The 15957-nt window shown below is 38.6% G+C and overlaps 2 protein-coding genes across 2 annotated transcripts in view; both read left to right on the top strand.

Moving 5' to 3' along the window:
* The first annotated feature begins 372 nt into the window (after positions 1-372).
* Positions 373-13041, top strand: mtmr12 (myotubularin related protein 12). Its single transcript, XM_043239960.1, has 16 exons — positions 373-578; positions 2574-2631; positions 3057-3196; positions 4658-4730; positions 4871-5007; positions 5101-5188; positions 5676-5799; positions 6171-6240; positions 6352-6449; positions 6696-6820; positions 6925-7003; positions 7093-7163; positions 7391-7560; positions 9856-10032; positions 10314-10472; positions 11043-13041. The coding sequence occupies exons 1-16, from the start codon at positions 510-512 to the stop codon at positions 11631-11633; spliced, it is 2229 nt and encodes a 742-aa protein (XP_043095895.1). The 5' UTR covers positions 373-509; the 3' UTR covers positions 11634-13041.
* Positions 13042-13982: 941 nt separating this feature from the next.
* Positions 13983-15957, top strand: part of golph3a (golgi phosphoprotein 3a) — a 10597-nt gene continuing 8622 nt past the window's right edge. Inside the window, exon 1 of the mRNA XM_043239676.1 lies at positions 13983-14417. Coding sequence (XP_043095611.1) covers positions 14202-14417 — 216 coding nt within the window. The 5' untranslated portion in view covers positions 13983-14201. The remainder of the gene's footprint in view (positions 14418-15957) is intronic.

The raw sequence follows: 15957 nt of genomic DNA, 5'->3' as shown, positions 1-15957 counted from the left end.
TTTTAAAATGTAAAAATTCTAGATTCTCTCCCAGTTGCTTGATTGTCTTTCCTGTTGTTTTTGCTAATAAGGGACTTCTTTGCGCAGATAAGAAAATCGCAAGACGCGCAACCATAAAGCAAATAAAAAATCTAAGTGCAGTTGTATTCCGTCCGTAACTATATAAACACAAGAACCCTTCTCACACCAGGGCGTAGGCTATTTTTAATGCGACTGCTTACGGGTTCGGCAATGAGGAAGCGCTTGTGATTGACAGCCAGCTCAACCAATGAGCGATAAGCGCCTTGAGCTGACCAGCTCAGAAAATGGGCAGTTTGTCCGTAAAGAACCAATGACGTAGAATGGGCGCGGTTTGCTGTCAGAGCAGGTTTGTCTTTCAGCCAAAGGAAATCGCGCCGGAGAAAGGAGAGGTGGAGAGAGAGCGCGAGAGGGAGAGGAAAGTTGGGCTGCTCGAGCGCTCCCGGATTTCCACCTGACTGCTCGGGAAGCGGGACACTGGGACAGGCAAAATGTTGAGTTTAGGGAGCGGAGGAGCGAAGTCCACTAAACCGTCATTTGTGTCTTATGTCACACCCGAGGTAAGCGAAAGCTTTTTGTGCGGCGTTAATACTTGCGTTGTTTTCAGAACAACCACGAGACGCTAAAAAAAAATAAAAGTAGAGTTTAACATGATCGTCAACCGCTGGGCGGGGTTAGTAAGTCCTTCACTGATGTTGACATTGTCGATTAGTTCAAGTTTAGACAAACGGGGATATCTCAGTTTTGTGTGTGTTTCTGTCACATGGGCAAATGCATTCAAAAAGCAAGTGATTTGTTTTTCATTCACTGACAACTCGAAGCTGAAATCCTTCGGTTTGAAGCCTGAACTATAGTTTTCTACACTTGCCAGAAGTATAACTATATAACGTAGTCTTCTTAGAGGTTGCAATCCAGGTCATTGATAAGTTTTATGTTTATTGACACGAGTCACGAGTGTCTTCGCTTGCCTCTGACATGTGATGTGTTTGAAGTCCATTCATCTTTGTCTTAAACCTACATCTAGTGTTGATGCATGTGCGCGCTCGCGCGCGCGATAGAGAGAGAGAGAGAGAGCGCGAACGCGCGCGCATAGTTGTCATGGGTTGTGTCATGACCCACTGATGGACAATAGAGTTCATGATCTTATTGTTCATTAAAGAAAGCACGACTAAAGTAATGGCTGGTCTCAATATAGAAGCGACATGAAGATATGAACCACTGTTTTCGTTTTATTCAAGAGATAAGTGCATGAAGTACAAGGCCAAAAAAGCTATTTAAAACCTGCATGGTTTTCACTATTCTGTGGAGCACAGAATGAGAAGATATTTCAATTTGTGTAGCTCTAAACAGTAGAGCATGGTGCTGGCAATGTCAAGGTCGTGGGTTCGATTCCTACTGAATGCTTGAAATAATAAAATGCGAAGCTTAAATGCAATAAAAGTCACTTTGGGGTAAAAAGCATCTGTCAGATATTTAATCTAAGTGTTTTTAGGCAGAATGACCGTTTCAGTTGCTGTTCAGTTTCATTGCATTAAACAAATAGAGGGAAAATGAGTGATGCTTAACATCTTTGCCAATAAAGGAAGTTTTGTAAATATAACGGATATCCTGTTAAATAAATGCATCTGTGGCTGGGTTGATAAACTATTTAGAATAGTCAAAAATGTTTGTCTAATTTAGTGTGTATGTTTTAAGCAACTGGCCGCTGATCTTATGTGAAGAGTTCAGCCGATTCCCTCTCTGAAGATCAAAACCAGAGGGCTTGGTCGGATCTCACATCACTCTCCCCTCATTTTTGTTGGCTTGATATTAGTGAAGACCCACTGTGATCCATATTTACGTCTGGCAAAATTTACATAAACGGAAAGACCATGTGTTTTTAATGTCTCAGGTTTCAAAAGCAGATTTTAAGAGAATGTTTTCACCCCCATGAAATCATTAGGGAAAGGAGTGTCCAAAATACTTGGATCTGTTTGTGATGTTTTGGCTGTTGTGTTTTGCAGCTGGCCTCATGTTAGCCAGGATGTGTGATGACTTCCTTTCCTTTATTCATCCTGTTCGTTTCAACTGAACTTCTGCCGTTTTTACGCTTTGCCATTAGCTTATCAGTTTGGCTCTTTTCTAAAACCTCTTTTATCTGTTGAAACCAGTAGCAAGAGTGTTCTGGTTTAAGTTTTAAAATGGCGAAGCATGTGTTATTGAGATCACAGGGCAGAGACTAAATAATTCTAGGTATTGACTGATTTTATCAAATTTAGCTTGTTCTTACTCTTATTACTTGTATTAAATTATGTAAAAATAAAATGTTGCAATTTATTGCTTTTTGTAGAACATAAAAAAGGATACTTGTTTGTCCATAGAGTGGATGTCACTCATTGGACACAGAGAGAGTTTAGTATCTCCATTCCTTAAAATATCATCTTTTGTGTTCTAAAAATAAGAAATGTGACGTGATGAAAACATTATATATGCTGTGTGGTAATTTTGTCATTTTATTAGATAATCAAACACATTTACAGTTTATGCTATAGCTGTTTTGCTTCTGTCTTCTTAAGGAAATAAAATTGGAGAAAGACCCACCAAAGAAAGAGAAACATCCTGATTTGCTACCAGGTAAATAGGAAATCCCCTTTGCTCTCTCCGGATTTTCTTTGTATTGTGTTATTGTAAAATAAATACTTTTTGCATCCCTGGTCCTCTCAGAGGCATTTTAATTCAGACTATAATAGTTTCTCTCTAAGTCAGAGAGTAGCTTCTGGGTATTTCTTCTGCAGAACCACTCTGATTTACATTAGATACAGAAAAGTGGGTAATTTTACACCACAAATCTAACACCAGACGCGAGTGGCGCGTCCCAACACAACAAAATACAGGAAATCCCAATCATGCTGTCCACACTACACAACAAATCTGATGCCTTGTTCTATTTATGACGTAGTGACGCAGTTAAAATGATTTGCAGTGGGGGTTTGTTTTGCGTCCGGTGTAGACATTGTGTTTATTCAAACTAACTTGACTGTTCTTCTGTTGCTCCCTAGGTGAAGTGGAGTTCTGTAGCGCCAACCCCATTCTCAAATACACTCAAGATGATCTCTCCCAGCGTGGCGTCTTTGGCACATTGTTCTGCACCAATTTTCGTGTTACGTTCATTAGTGATGAGGCACCACAGGAGGAGACGGTAAGGATTGGTGACGGGACTCAGCAAACCCTTCTGTTCTCGTGAGAATCGCTATGAAAATAATGCGATCTTTGGAAAAAGGAAAGCATGAAGGTCCACCCCTTAACTTAACCCTCAGTGAAGTGTAAAACAAGCACATACCAATGACATCATACAAATTTACCACCAATTCACGGAAGCACAGAAATAGCCATGTGTTTGTCTGCTTGCAGTACACCAAAGAAATCGACATACGAACACTGTATTTCACTGTATTACATCTATAATACTGTCACCCGCCATCTGTAGTTTTTATTTCAATCAACCAAAGAACCAGTGGGGGTTTTTTAACATTGTGTTACTTCCTGTATGTAGATTGCATGGTTCTTGTACATGTAGCGTGGTTTCAAGAGAAGATAACGTGTGAGCTGGATGTTCATACAATTGTCTATATTAATGACAATGCTATTAATTGGGGTTGTTTATCAATTAATTAATGGATTTATTTATTTATCTTTGATCTTGTCCAGATCAAAAAGCGCATTACTCATTCCGTGGGAATGACTGAATGTTCTAATTAATTTTTTTTACTTGTTTTTTTCGTAATAATCATTAAATAAACACATTAAATCAACAGCCCTGTGATTAAATGAAATTACTATGAAGTTGAGTTACATTGGAAATTGGCAAGGACAAGTTTGTTCAATCAATTAAACTAAACACTGCAGAGTTAATTTTGTTTGCTCAAGTATAATAAATAGTTTTTCTTGCTTGTTAGTTCAATAAATACAAAATTGTGAATACAGTCAATTTTTGTTGGCCTTGAAACTTTGAACGTCTTCACTAAACGCGTTTGCCAGACTGCATGCTCGGTGACCTTGAATGAGGAACTGTGATGTGAGTGCTCTCACTTTAGCTACCATTTCAGGAACTTGAGTGCCTAACTCACTGGCAGTGAAATGCTGTGTGGAAACTTAGAGCAGCCTCAAATAGTCAGGTATTCATTAAGTGCCAGGTACTCTTGGTTTCAGATCTTCTTTTTTCTTTTTCTTTTTTCTTGTTAAAACCAGTCTTCAGTTTAAGATCAGTATATAAATGTTACTAATCTAATAATTTATCATAAAAAGCTGCAGAACATGTTGTTGCTGAAAGCTACATTTGGTCAGATGTAAGTGTTAGTTAGTATCGAGAGGTTTCGAAGGCTGGTTTTGGATTTGTATTTGAGGGAGGTTAACAAGAACTGAAGTGTGTTTCACGCTTGATTTCCCACTTGAACAAAATATTGTGTGAAAGTTTGATACAGCACACGGAACAAGGCAACAGTGTCTGGCTTTCCTGTTAATTATGGTGTGCTGTGTAAAAACTCGCCTTTCATAGATGACTTGGTATTTTTTAATCGCCGTCTTTCATAATCATTGCTTACTTTGGTATTACGTGCATTCAGAGTGCACAATTATGTTGTGTCACTCCCCTTTGTTTCAGGCCAAGACCTTTAAGAACAAACTCTACGGAGAAAATGACATCCCTTTAATGTGTGTGGATCACATCTATGGTGGTAATAATTGTTTTAACTTTTAAGCAATAATAATGAATATAGTTCTGAACATGTTTACTTTTTCTTGCTAATGCTTTTTGGTTTTAATGTAATTTGGATTGGTTTAAACGGAGTTCTGAGAATTTTTTTTTTTTTTTAAGTTTATGATGAAAAGAAAAAACTGATAACAGGAGGCCTTGTGAAGAACAAATATCCATCTAAAATGATCATTCACTGTAAAGACCTACGAGTCTTTCAGTTCTCTTTGACATTCACTAAGGAGGAAGATGCCAAAAAGGTAATTTGTTTCAGATGAGGGCTAAAATGTTTATGTACACCGTTTTAAAAAGGGTTTAATATCTCCTTGTGCATTTGTTTGTTTGTTTTTCAGATCTTTCAGGGTATTGCTCACCATTGTTTGGAAGAGAAATCTCTGAAATGTGTCTTTGCCTTTTCCTATATGGGGACGCCAAGCCCAGGTAAAGCTAGATTTGTCTTCTTTTTCTTCTTTTTTAAGGTTTGCGTTGTGTTGGTATTGTTACTCTTCGGTTTGAATTATTGATGTAAAAACTTCATTCTTTTGTTTTTTGATGTACACATTAACTGCTTTTGAAACACCATGGCTTTAAAAACCAGTAATTCACCAAACATTGTAACACTTATTTTGAACATCAGAAATGCAGCTCTGGTCTTGTAGCCCCAGCTGCTAAATTCTGATCATAGTCTGTGCGACTGGAATTCAACAGATGGCTGAAGTTATTTTTTCTTTGTAGACATTGTAATGTAATTTATTCCTGCAATGCAAAGCTGAATGTTCAGCAGCCCCATTACTCCAGGCTTCAGTGTCACAAGATTCTTCAGAAATCATTCTAATATGCTGTTTAAGAAATAGCTTTTCTTATTATCAGCCAGGGTTTATTGAGGAACAACAACAACAACAACAAAAGATGTATTTTGTATCTGCAGAAATGCCGCGGAGACAGGAGACAATTATGTTTGACTCAACAGAGGACTGGACCCAGGAAATGAAACGGACAAAAGCGAACTGTAGATTAGTCATTGAAAATGAGAACTTTGAACTCTCTCAAAGGTAGCTTTTTGTAGCTGTTGTTGACTGTGAAGTGTCTGATAAAATGTTACTATTATTTGAATTACAGTGTAATCTCTAATCTGTGTTTATATGTGCTACTGACCTAGACTGATATAAAAATCCATCCCACACCATTTACATTTGGGTAGTTCACAAAAAAACATTATTTTGGGGGATGGAGCTACTCACTATTGCACAATTTAACTTTACCAGTTAAATAGTCCTGATATGTACTTTCAAAATAATAAGTTGTTTCTCAATTATTAAGGTAAAATGTACACATACATAACAATTCTAAAATAGCTTTGTAGCATGCCATACATTCTGATATAAAGTTAATGTCTAATCAAAATCCTGCTCTGACATTTTAGGTTACCGAAGTACTTTGTCATCCCATCAGCACTAGGAGATTTATTCAGCTACCAAGGAAAGGGATTACCAGTGAGTTAAGAATATTATCTAAGATTTAAGCATCTAAATAATTTTTTATGAATATTGACACAATGTTTGTTGTTGTCAGATTGTAAGTAAAGTCTGTAATTTTCTTTTTAGATTTGGTGTTGGTCTCATCACAGCGGTTGTGCTCTCTTCAAAGCATCTTTCCTGCCTGTGACACAGGAAGATGGGGATTTCCAAAAGCACTTGGACACGTAAGGGATATACTGAATCTGTTTATAATACAGTTTATTTATCCAATGAGATCAGCCAATCTGCTGCAAAACCCTATGGTTATGTGTGCCCTGGATTTGTGTTCTTTTATGTTCTGACACTCAAGCCCACTGTTTTTATCAATCACCAACAGGGCAGTATGTTAACTAGCAGTGTGCTAGACACCCATTAGTACATTAATAAATAGTACCTTCACATTGACAATGTTTTGTTTTCTTTTTTTTTAGAATGATAAATGCAGTTGCACATAATTACCTTTACTCTGTAAAAACAGAGGACCTTTCAGAATCACTTCCTAATATCCAAGACATCCAACAGTCGTATAACAAGTTTAAACAATTCTTTCTTATCGGTGAGTCACAGTATGAAGAAACCTGGATATTTAATTTATGAATGGGTATTTTGTTTGCAATCACCGTTTAATGTTTTTTTTAATTTTTTTTATTTGTCTCTTAGAAAATTCAACTGATTTTTGGTTGTCAGATGTAAAATGGTTCTCTTCCCTTGAAAGTTCAGGATGGCTAGACATTATAAGGTCAGCTACTACTATTTGCATTCCTGTTCATAACCATTAATAAGATTCTATGAAACTTTTATCAAGCAGCATTTTAATGTCCTCAACAGACAATGTCTCCAAAAAGCAGTAGAGGTGGTTGAATGTCTTGAAAAGGACAACACAAATGTTCTTATCACAGGTAGGACAAGCATGTTTTTACTAAATTAGACTTTTCAAAATTTCTGGTCCATTTTTTTGTTTGAGAGGTTCTGGCATTAAGCAGTAGTGTGAGTTTGGGATGGGACCACACCTGTTTGGTACCTTGCCTTTTAAAAATGAAGTACTTTTAAAGCTTGACAGATCTATCCCTTTGACTTTGAGATCATATCCCGTGATGTTTTTTTTCTTGATATTGATTGATTGCAGAGGAAGAGGGAACAGATCTGTGCTGTGTGATCTCCAGTCTGGCTCAGATAATGCTCGACCCTTATTACAGGACACTGATAGGTTTCCAGAGTCTAGTGCAGAAGGAGTGGGTGGCTGGTTGCCATGCCTTCCTGGATCGATGTAATCACCCCCATCAGAAAGACAAGGAGGTAATTACTTCATGCTTATTCTTGCCTGGTGTTTCTTCTGAAGCTTAGTGGAAATTTTACTGTTCTATATTTTTTCTTACCCTCTGAGAATTACAGGCTATTCTGCAGCTAAAAAACAACCTGCAAACCTGTCTTTTATCAGGTTGTAAAATCATGTCCTGGAACATGTTTGTCTGAAATAATTGTTTCTGATAGGTCTGTCGTGGCATCCAGATATTTTGATTATTTAGATTAGTGAACTCTTTCTGTCATATAATAAAATAATGTCCCTTTATTTACTTCTTTGCGTGTGGTAAAATGGAGAATTATTGCCAAATAAGCCCCTGGGTAATAAGACTTGCATGACTTAATATAACGTAAATTATGTCCCTTACTGAAATATTCAGAAGAAAACCCATGAAACAAATCACATTGTTTTAAACATATTTTGGCCTGTGGCGGCATCATTATTCTGATGACGAAAAATGGTTGCACTCTGTGAGCTACACAACAAATAAATTAGTGATATGATGACCACAGCAAATTAGATTAGATTAGATTCAACTTTATTGTCATTACACATGTACAAGTACAAGGTAACGAAATGCAGTTTAGGTCTAACCAGGAGTGCAATAAGCAGCAAGTGCAGGATATAGGTACAAATATAAATATAAATTACAAAGATAAATATGTACAAATTAAATTACAGATGAGAAGGGGGAATTTACAGTGATTATGTGTAAACAATTTACAGATCGTTATGTACATAAGAAAGAGCAGGATATACAGGATATGTATAGACAATTTTACAAGAGTATGTACAGTGGATATGTACATACATTTACAAAGATATATACAGTGGAGTGCAATGAATGTTAACAGTGCATTTTTGTATTTTTGTTTTAATGGGGTGGGTGGGGCAGACATCAGTGGGGTAGTAGAATTCAGTAGTGAGACAGCTCTGGTAAAAAGCTGTTCCTCAGTCTACTTGTTCTAGTCCGGGGAATCTGAATCGCCTGCCAGATGGCAGGAGGGAAAACAGTTTGTGGGCAGGGTGAGAGGAGTCCTTAAGAATACTGCGTGCTCGGCGCGCAAACAGTGTTTCTTCTGGATGTCCTCAATGGATGGAAGTGGAGATCCTGTGATGCGCTGGGCAGTTTTCACCACCCGCTGCAGTGCCTTACGCTCAGCAACAGAGCAGCTCCCATACCAGACTGTGACACAGTTTGTTAGGATGCTCTCTATTGTACAGCGATAGAAGTTCACCAGGATGGCTGAGGACAGCTGGTTCTTCTTAAGTTTCCTCAGAAAGAATAAACGCTGGTGAGCCTTCTTGACCAGGCTGGAGGTGTTGGTGGTCCAGGACAGATCCTCCGAGATGTGGGTTCCCAGGAACTTGATGCATGAGACAGGCTCCACAGCAATCCCATTAATGTGGATGGGATCATGTGTGCCTCTTCTCACCTTCCTGAAGTCCACAATGAGCTCCTTGGTTTTGGTGGTGTTAAGGAGCAGATTATTGTCTTTGCACCACGTGGCCAGATGCTGGACCTCTTCTCTGTAGGCAGTCTCATCGTTGTTGCTGATGAGACCGATCACCGTAGTATCGTCTGCAAACTTGATGATGGAGTTAGATCCAAACACAGGCCTGCAGTCGTGGGTGAAGAGGGAGTAGAGGAAGGGGCTCAGCACACAGCCTTGTGGTACACCGGTGTTGAGAGTGATAGTGGTGGAGCGGATGTGGCCTGACCTAACATGCTGAGGTCTGTTGGTCAGGAAGTCCATAACCCAGTTGCACAGTGAGGTGTTAATGTCCAGATCTCTGAGTTTGGTGATTAACTTAGAGGGTATGACCGTGTTGAATGCTGAACTGAAGTCAACAAACAGCATCCGTGCGTTGTTGAAATGAAAGCGCTTACAGGACATGATGGATGTAAGCGTAGGCTTAATCCAAATGCTGTACCATGATTTTTTTTTTTTTCCACAAGAAGTCTAAATTGCCTGGATATCTAGGGAGAAACTCCTCTAGCGCCCGCGTTGTAATAAGCGTGGGTATGTTTACATCCTAACAGGATGGGATAGCTTTTCTTGACTCATCCGTTCACGGTTGTTGATTTATTTATTTTTGAATAACATACACCTTCCAAAGAGTTCCTATTACATATTTCAGTAAGAGACACAATTTATGTTATATTAAGCTATAAATGTCTTAACACCCGGGGATCCCTTTAATGATACTGATTTAACGATGTCCGACAGGTGAGAGTGATTTTCATTTTCATTTTCATTCTCACTGATTCTTGTTTCTCCACCTAGTGTCATTCTCCAGTCTTCCTCCTGTTCCTGGAGTGCGTGTGGCAGCTTGTTCAGCAGCACAGCCCGGCGTTCCAGTTCTCCGAGACTTACCTGACTGTGCTGTCCGACAGTGTTCACGTGCCTATCTTTAGCACCTTCCTGTTTAACTCCGCTCATCACAGAGAAAGTTTTATGAAGGTAGAACTTCCATATTTCATTTTTAAAACTCTTGTCGAGGTTGAAGACATTGTGATTGAACTTGTTTCACTGTTTTGAAGATTATTTTTTTACTGAATTCGCCGTTCAGTGTGTGGAACGTTATTAGACGTCTTTATAGAAGCACAGTGGCTAACAAGAAAACAGTCAGCCTTTTGTAATGCTGTCATTAGTCTACATGTTCTCCAAAGTTTGTGGCCGCTGCCTCCCTGACACAGTCGGCACGCCTCCTGCTAACTGCCTGTGCCTGATTGTCTTGGCAGGCAGAGTCACAGCTTACACAAAGCGGCCCATTGAGCTGCCCTACAGTGTGGGACTGGTCTGTGCAGTTTGACAGCAGGGCCCAGAATTTCTTCTTTAACCCCCTGTATTCAGAAAAGGTGAAACAAGAGAAAGTCGTACGCAGACCTCACAAGCCGAAGGTGAGAAAGTGAAATGCCCCTACATTTAATAATTTAGGTATAAATACGGAATACAAATGTGTTAATTTACTGCTAAATTGTATTACATTTAGAAATTAGTTTAGCATGTGTGCTTCATGCAGTAGATTATTAATGGAAATACATTTGCACATTTAGGTTTTGTAGCACAATATTTAAAATGCGGATATATCAGATATATCATGTGAAACACAGGGATTGGTGTTACAATAAGGTGTCTTCGAATCAATGAAGGCATAAATGCCTGTTTACAATTACCTGAATAATGACCAGTGAATCAATTACAGAATCCTAGTCAGAGACACAGTTTAATGTAATCTAAATTATTTGCAGACCTGCATTGCAAAATAAAAAATATGTAAATATTCACCATTTTATGTTTTTACATTTTTAAAAGTAGTCTGTTGTCAAGAGGGAGACACCATACGCAATCTTGCAATACCTTTGTTTCATGTTTGTTTGTCTGACTGTACAGTTTATATTGAAAAATGACTATGTTGAATTCATTCTGTGCATTAATCTAATTTTTACGTTTCTTTTTTTTTTCTCTAGCACCAAAGACAGTTGTCCTTACCCAGCACAGCTTTCAAAACCCCACTGAAGAAAGGTTTCTTTAAGGACGAGACCGACAGTCTTAAAAAGATGCTGCGTGTGAAGCGTCTGAGTCGCTGGATGGGGTCTCCAGACTCCCCCGCCGCCACCACCCGAGAGTTCTACGAGTCCTGGCAGCACCGTCCCCTGGACTACCACGGCCTCCTGCTCCCCTGCCTGGACGGACCGGCTGTCCGCGTCTGGATGCAGCGTTACCTGCGCTGGATACCTGAGCTGTACATCTTGGGCGGAGGCTCTGTGGCCGTCATGACCAAGCTCATGGAACTTCTGAATCAGGTGCAGGATCTGAAGCGTGTGCTGGAGCAAAGAGACTCGTCGCAAGCTGCTAAACTTGATCACCGTCCATACATTCAGCACCGGCTGCTCTCGTTCGGCTCCTCGGGACGACTGTCATCCTCATTTCCCTTCGCTTACACCCGCAACCGATCTTTCAAGCCCATCATTCCTACTGGTCTGATGCAGAGCCTTATGTTAACTGATAGTCTAGCCAGTCAGGAGGATGAGGCCAGTTCGGTTGTGAGTTTTGTTTAACAGAGAGTCTTTTTCGCATATAAAACATTCGTCCATTTATTATTAAATTATAATATTGTGAGGTAAATACGGGATTATAGTTGCCTTGTCAGATTCAGATTAGGTGCTTAAAGTGCCTTTGGTGCTAAAGCGTGTCCTATTGTAAAGTAAAACAGGCTTTTGTCAAACCACATGTGCCCTACTGTATCGAAAACCTAACATGAGCCTTCGAACAGGATGTAAGCTCTTTTATTTTTGATGTTCTTAACGGAACAATAACTAGAAATGTTCTCTTGCTCATCACAAAACAGGAACAGGACGTAACCCTGAGCCTCCAGGCTTTCCATAGTGCTGCGTTACATAAAATCATTACCAGGTAACATTCCAAACAGTATTCCATTCCGGTGGTCTATGAATGGATGAAATTATTCTGAATGATAGCAGCCGTTATAAGAGTTACAGATATGCGTGTCTCCTAACATGTTACTGTACTCAGAGGGCTGGAAAAAGGCCTTAAAGCATGTTTCTGTATCTAAAGAAGGTTAGCCAAGGAAAATAGTGTGGAGCCATCTGCAGGGATATTATTGTTACTGCTGCATTTAAAAATGTATTGAAGATTACATTATAATTACTGTGGTCCAATGTGACTGCTCATTTATTTCCCTAGAGGCCAAGTTAACCCTAATAAATGTTAATAAATTAATTAGGTTAATATTTTTTTTCCTAAAGAAAACGTAAAACAGGAAGTAGGAACAATACATGAGATCAGCTGTCCCAGAAGTTCAGTGCTTTATTGCGTGTAAACCGTGGGGCTGTCTCATCCAGTCACAGGTTGGCTCTTAACACGATACAAGCGTCTGCAAATATAATTATTCAAACATAAGCTGATGCTGTATCTGCATTTGTGCACATTTTCTTCTTTTCCTTTCTGAGGTGCCTGTAGGACTTCTGCCATAAATCAACAAGCACTTCATTCAAATTGTGTTTTTCAGCATTTGAAATGTAATGAAACTGTTATTTGCTGGCAAATTTTGTTTTTGTTTACAGCTTTTTCACCCTCGTTTTGCACTACTGCTCCTTGCCAGTCGATCACTGTTACTTGAACAGTCAGCTGTAAATCTGATTCTGTTCACTTCAGTTCAGTTCAGCACTTCTGTTGTGTATAGCAAGTGACTGCAAGCTGGATTTTGAAACGATTACTGAACTTAATACTGTACAATTGTTTTGTATTTTGCTATAACCAACTTTTAATGTTCACGTTCAGAGTTTGACCTTGAAATATATGATGTCGGATTGTTTTATTTTGGACCATTGACTTCAAAGTGATAATTGTGATGTAAAAGAAGCATTAAATACCTTTTATATATGCACTTGAAAAAATGCTCCCCCCCAGAATATGATTGAAATAAAAGATGTTTTGCAATCATCATCAATTGTTATTACAAGTAATAATTTTATTAAAACACTTATAAATGCCAGAAAATTATTTTGGATTAGTATGAGAGTTCTCATTTACAAATTAATGTTTCCAAAACTAAATATATGACAATTTAATTTGATAATTCGCTTGATACTCCATCTAAGGGGGTTATTGCAGGTAAAGAAGTTGAAGGTCAGTTTATATAAGTATTGATGATAAGCTTAGTTGGGTGGAAAACACAAAATTGTATCTAAAGCGCAAAAACAGTTCCATATTGACGATGTTTTAGAGATCTTTTATTGAGACTGTTTTGACCCTTGCTATGATTTGGTGGTTTCATAGATTAAATGTTGAATATATAAATATATATACACACACACAATATATATATATGTGTATATAGGATATATATAAGACCATTTACATTAAAAAGAGGCATTAAACATTTTAGTAACATGTCACTCTTACTCTTATCTTTTAAAAGTTGTGGTTCTGATATATGTGTGTGTGCAAATTCTTAGAAAAACTAAATAGACAAAAAAAAAAATTCACCTAAAAATGCAAAATCCAAGTAAATTATTTAATCAATTTATGGCATCACCTAAAGTCAGTCACAAAACCTAGTGTTTTCTGTGCTCTGTGTTTTTTGTTGTATTTATTTAATTTATTTATTTTTAATTTATTTTGTATGTGTGTGTGTTTTTCATTTCTTTTATTTCTCACATTTTATTTGACTTTATTTAACACACCCAGCTGTTTTTTTTTTTTTTTTAAATAGTTTATTTTTGTTAGTTTCATTTCAGGTAACCACAAATTAGTAATAGTTTTGGTTGTTTTTCACTATATTACTCCGGCGCTACCTAACGCACGAACATGCTAAAACAAAGGGCTGTCTCGGTATGTAGACCCCCAGGTGTCGAGATCCGACCTGAGTGTCGAGATGCCACATCCACTGCTGTTCTCGTCACGGCTGGTCGCCATATTAAACCTGACGGAATCGGCAACGCTCCGCGGTAGGGATCGCGAGGGGCCCCTCTCCAAAACAAATCCCGATTTACACTTTCATTCCCCCTAATTCACCCAGGGAATTATTTATGCATCGGACCGAATAAGTCAGTCTTTTCTCAGACGGGAGTTGTCTGGGAAGGAGGTTTAGTTTTAGTGTTGAGATGAGTACTTTGACCCAGCGAAGCTCCGGCCTGGTGCAAAGACGCACCGAGGCTTCGCGCAGCGCTGCGGCCGCAGACAGAGACCGCGGATCCGGCGACGAGGACTACGAGCCCCGGCGTGCAGACGAGCAGGACGACGATGACAGCGGCGATTCCAAGGAAACCAGACTGACCCTGATGGAAGAAGTGCTGCTGTTGGGCTTGAAAGACCGCGAGGTTGTTGCTGTTTTGCTTTATTTTGATTAGTACGTTAGTTGACTGTATCGATGTTTAGCTCTTTATCTCGTCTTCACTTCATCTCGCGATCGCTCTCGGTTGGTAACCGAGCTCTTTAAAGAAAGTAAGAAAGAGCCGAAAACAATATGGTTGTTGTTTTTTTATTTTAGCCCGTTTGTTTGTTTAAAGTCATATTGCTGTGATGCAATGTAACGTTAGCTTTTAGCTCGCCTGAAACCGCTTTATAAGTTCTGGCCCACCAGACTGCCATAACAAATAATAGTTAAGTGAACCACATCGGTTAAAAACAATCTAACCAGTTTAACTCGTTAACGCATAGATATACACTCCGTTTTGTCTGGCATAAGGTAGCCTAAGCAGTGTGACATTTTGATGCTGTGACTTTATTACGCCATCCACGTGAAATATATCACGATAGTTTTAAATACATACGGTATATAACTGATAAGAGTGTGAATGTGAAGCCGTTGTCAATATATCCATACGAAAAGAGGCACTTTTGTAGTCAAAATGCACTTATCGCCCACTGTGACCCCTGTCCTTGTCAATAGTCGCCCACATGTATGCATTGTTAAGACAGTCATAACAAGAAGCATTTTGGGACAAATCCAAAGATTACTTTTTTTGTTGCGGTGGTGGCAGTTCTCCATGTCTGTCTTATTTTAAACAGGTCATGAAACCTCTGCTAAGAAGTTTGGTAGCACTTTATATCAAGCTGTATTTGTCACACATGCTCCACATACTTTTTTATTATTATAAGAACAGTAAAATGTGCATAATTACATGCAAATAACCCTAAGCCACACCCTTACAGTAAGTAGTAAGCACATGTAGTTAAATATTACTCACTACCTAAATGTGTAATTACACTGTAACAAGGACACCTTAAAATAAAGTTTTTGTTTTATTTTCCTGATAATGACATAACGTATGATAACAGCGTAGCCAGGTGGAATAATGCCTTTCAAGTATACGCTGTGTGATGCTCAGTGTTCACTAAGTAGTAAGCTAGTATGGCCTCTGTGGTTACATTTTGGTCAAGCAGGCATTCAACAGTGCAGTGTTACTGAAGACGCCTCTTTTTATACCCCATTCATGTCAAATTACTGTCTGCTTTCAGTTATATTCGCAACAACCTTTTCATTATCACTGTTTTATTTGGGCATTATTGGTTGTTGTGCATGTCAAATATCAGGTCTGACGGTATCAAGAGGCACTATTTCTAAAAAAGTTTACGGAAGGCTCTACATATTTTGCTTCTCCTTGGCCTATCGAACCTGGAATCATTTTGTCTTATTTTCTTTCTGCAACAGAGATTTGCAAAGAGCTAGATATTGTTGTCATGTTAAGACGTTTGCGATCCATTCAGCATCTTATGTTGATCATGGAAGTGTCATACAGGTCTTTAATCCTGGGGTTTACATCTGTGCTTTTTTCAGTTATTGAATATCATGTAAAGCCTACACTGAGAGGCCTCACTTAAGATTTGCTTATCTGCATGGAAAGCAGCCGAAAGGAT

Source organism: Puntigrus tetrazona, chromosome 5 (assembly GCF_018831695.1).
Source record: "Puntigrus tetrazona isolate hp1 chromosome 5, ASM1883169v1, whole genome shotgun sequence".
NCBI classification, from domain to species: Eukaryota; Metazoa; Chordata; class Actinopteri; order Cypriniformes; family Cyprinidae; genus Puntigrus; species Puntigrus tetrazona.
Note: the sequence above shows the minus strand (reverse complement) of the source record. Positions and strands in the feature narration are given on the sequence as shown.

What these genes read in the sequence shown, in the direction of transcription:
- mtmr12 (XM_043239960.1), top strand. Translation starts at nt 510, where the DNA reads ATGTTGAGTTTAGGGAGCGGAGGAGCGAAGTCCACTAAACCGTCATTT. An exon ending in TGTGGATCACATCTATGGTG is followed by an intron (nt 4,731 to 4,870) that starts GTAATAATTGTT and finishes TTTTTTTTTAAG; the next exon opens with TTTATGATGAAAAGAAAAAA. An exon ending in CCCATCAGAAAGACAAGGAG is followed by an intron (nt 7,561 to 9,855) that starts GTAATTACTTCA and finishes TTCTCCACCTAG; the next exon opens with TGTCATTCTCCAGTCTTCCT.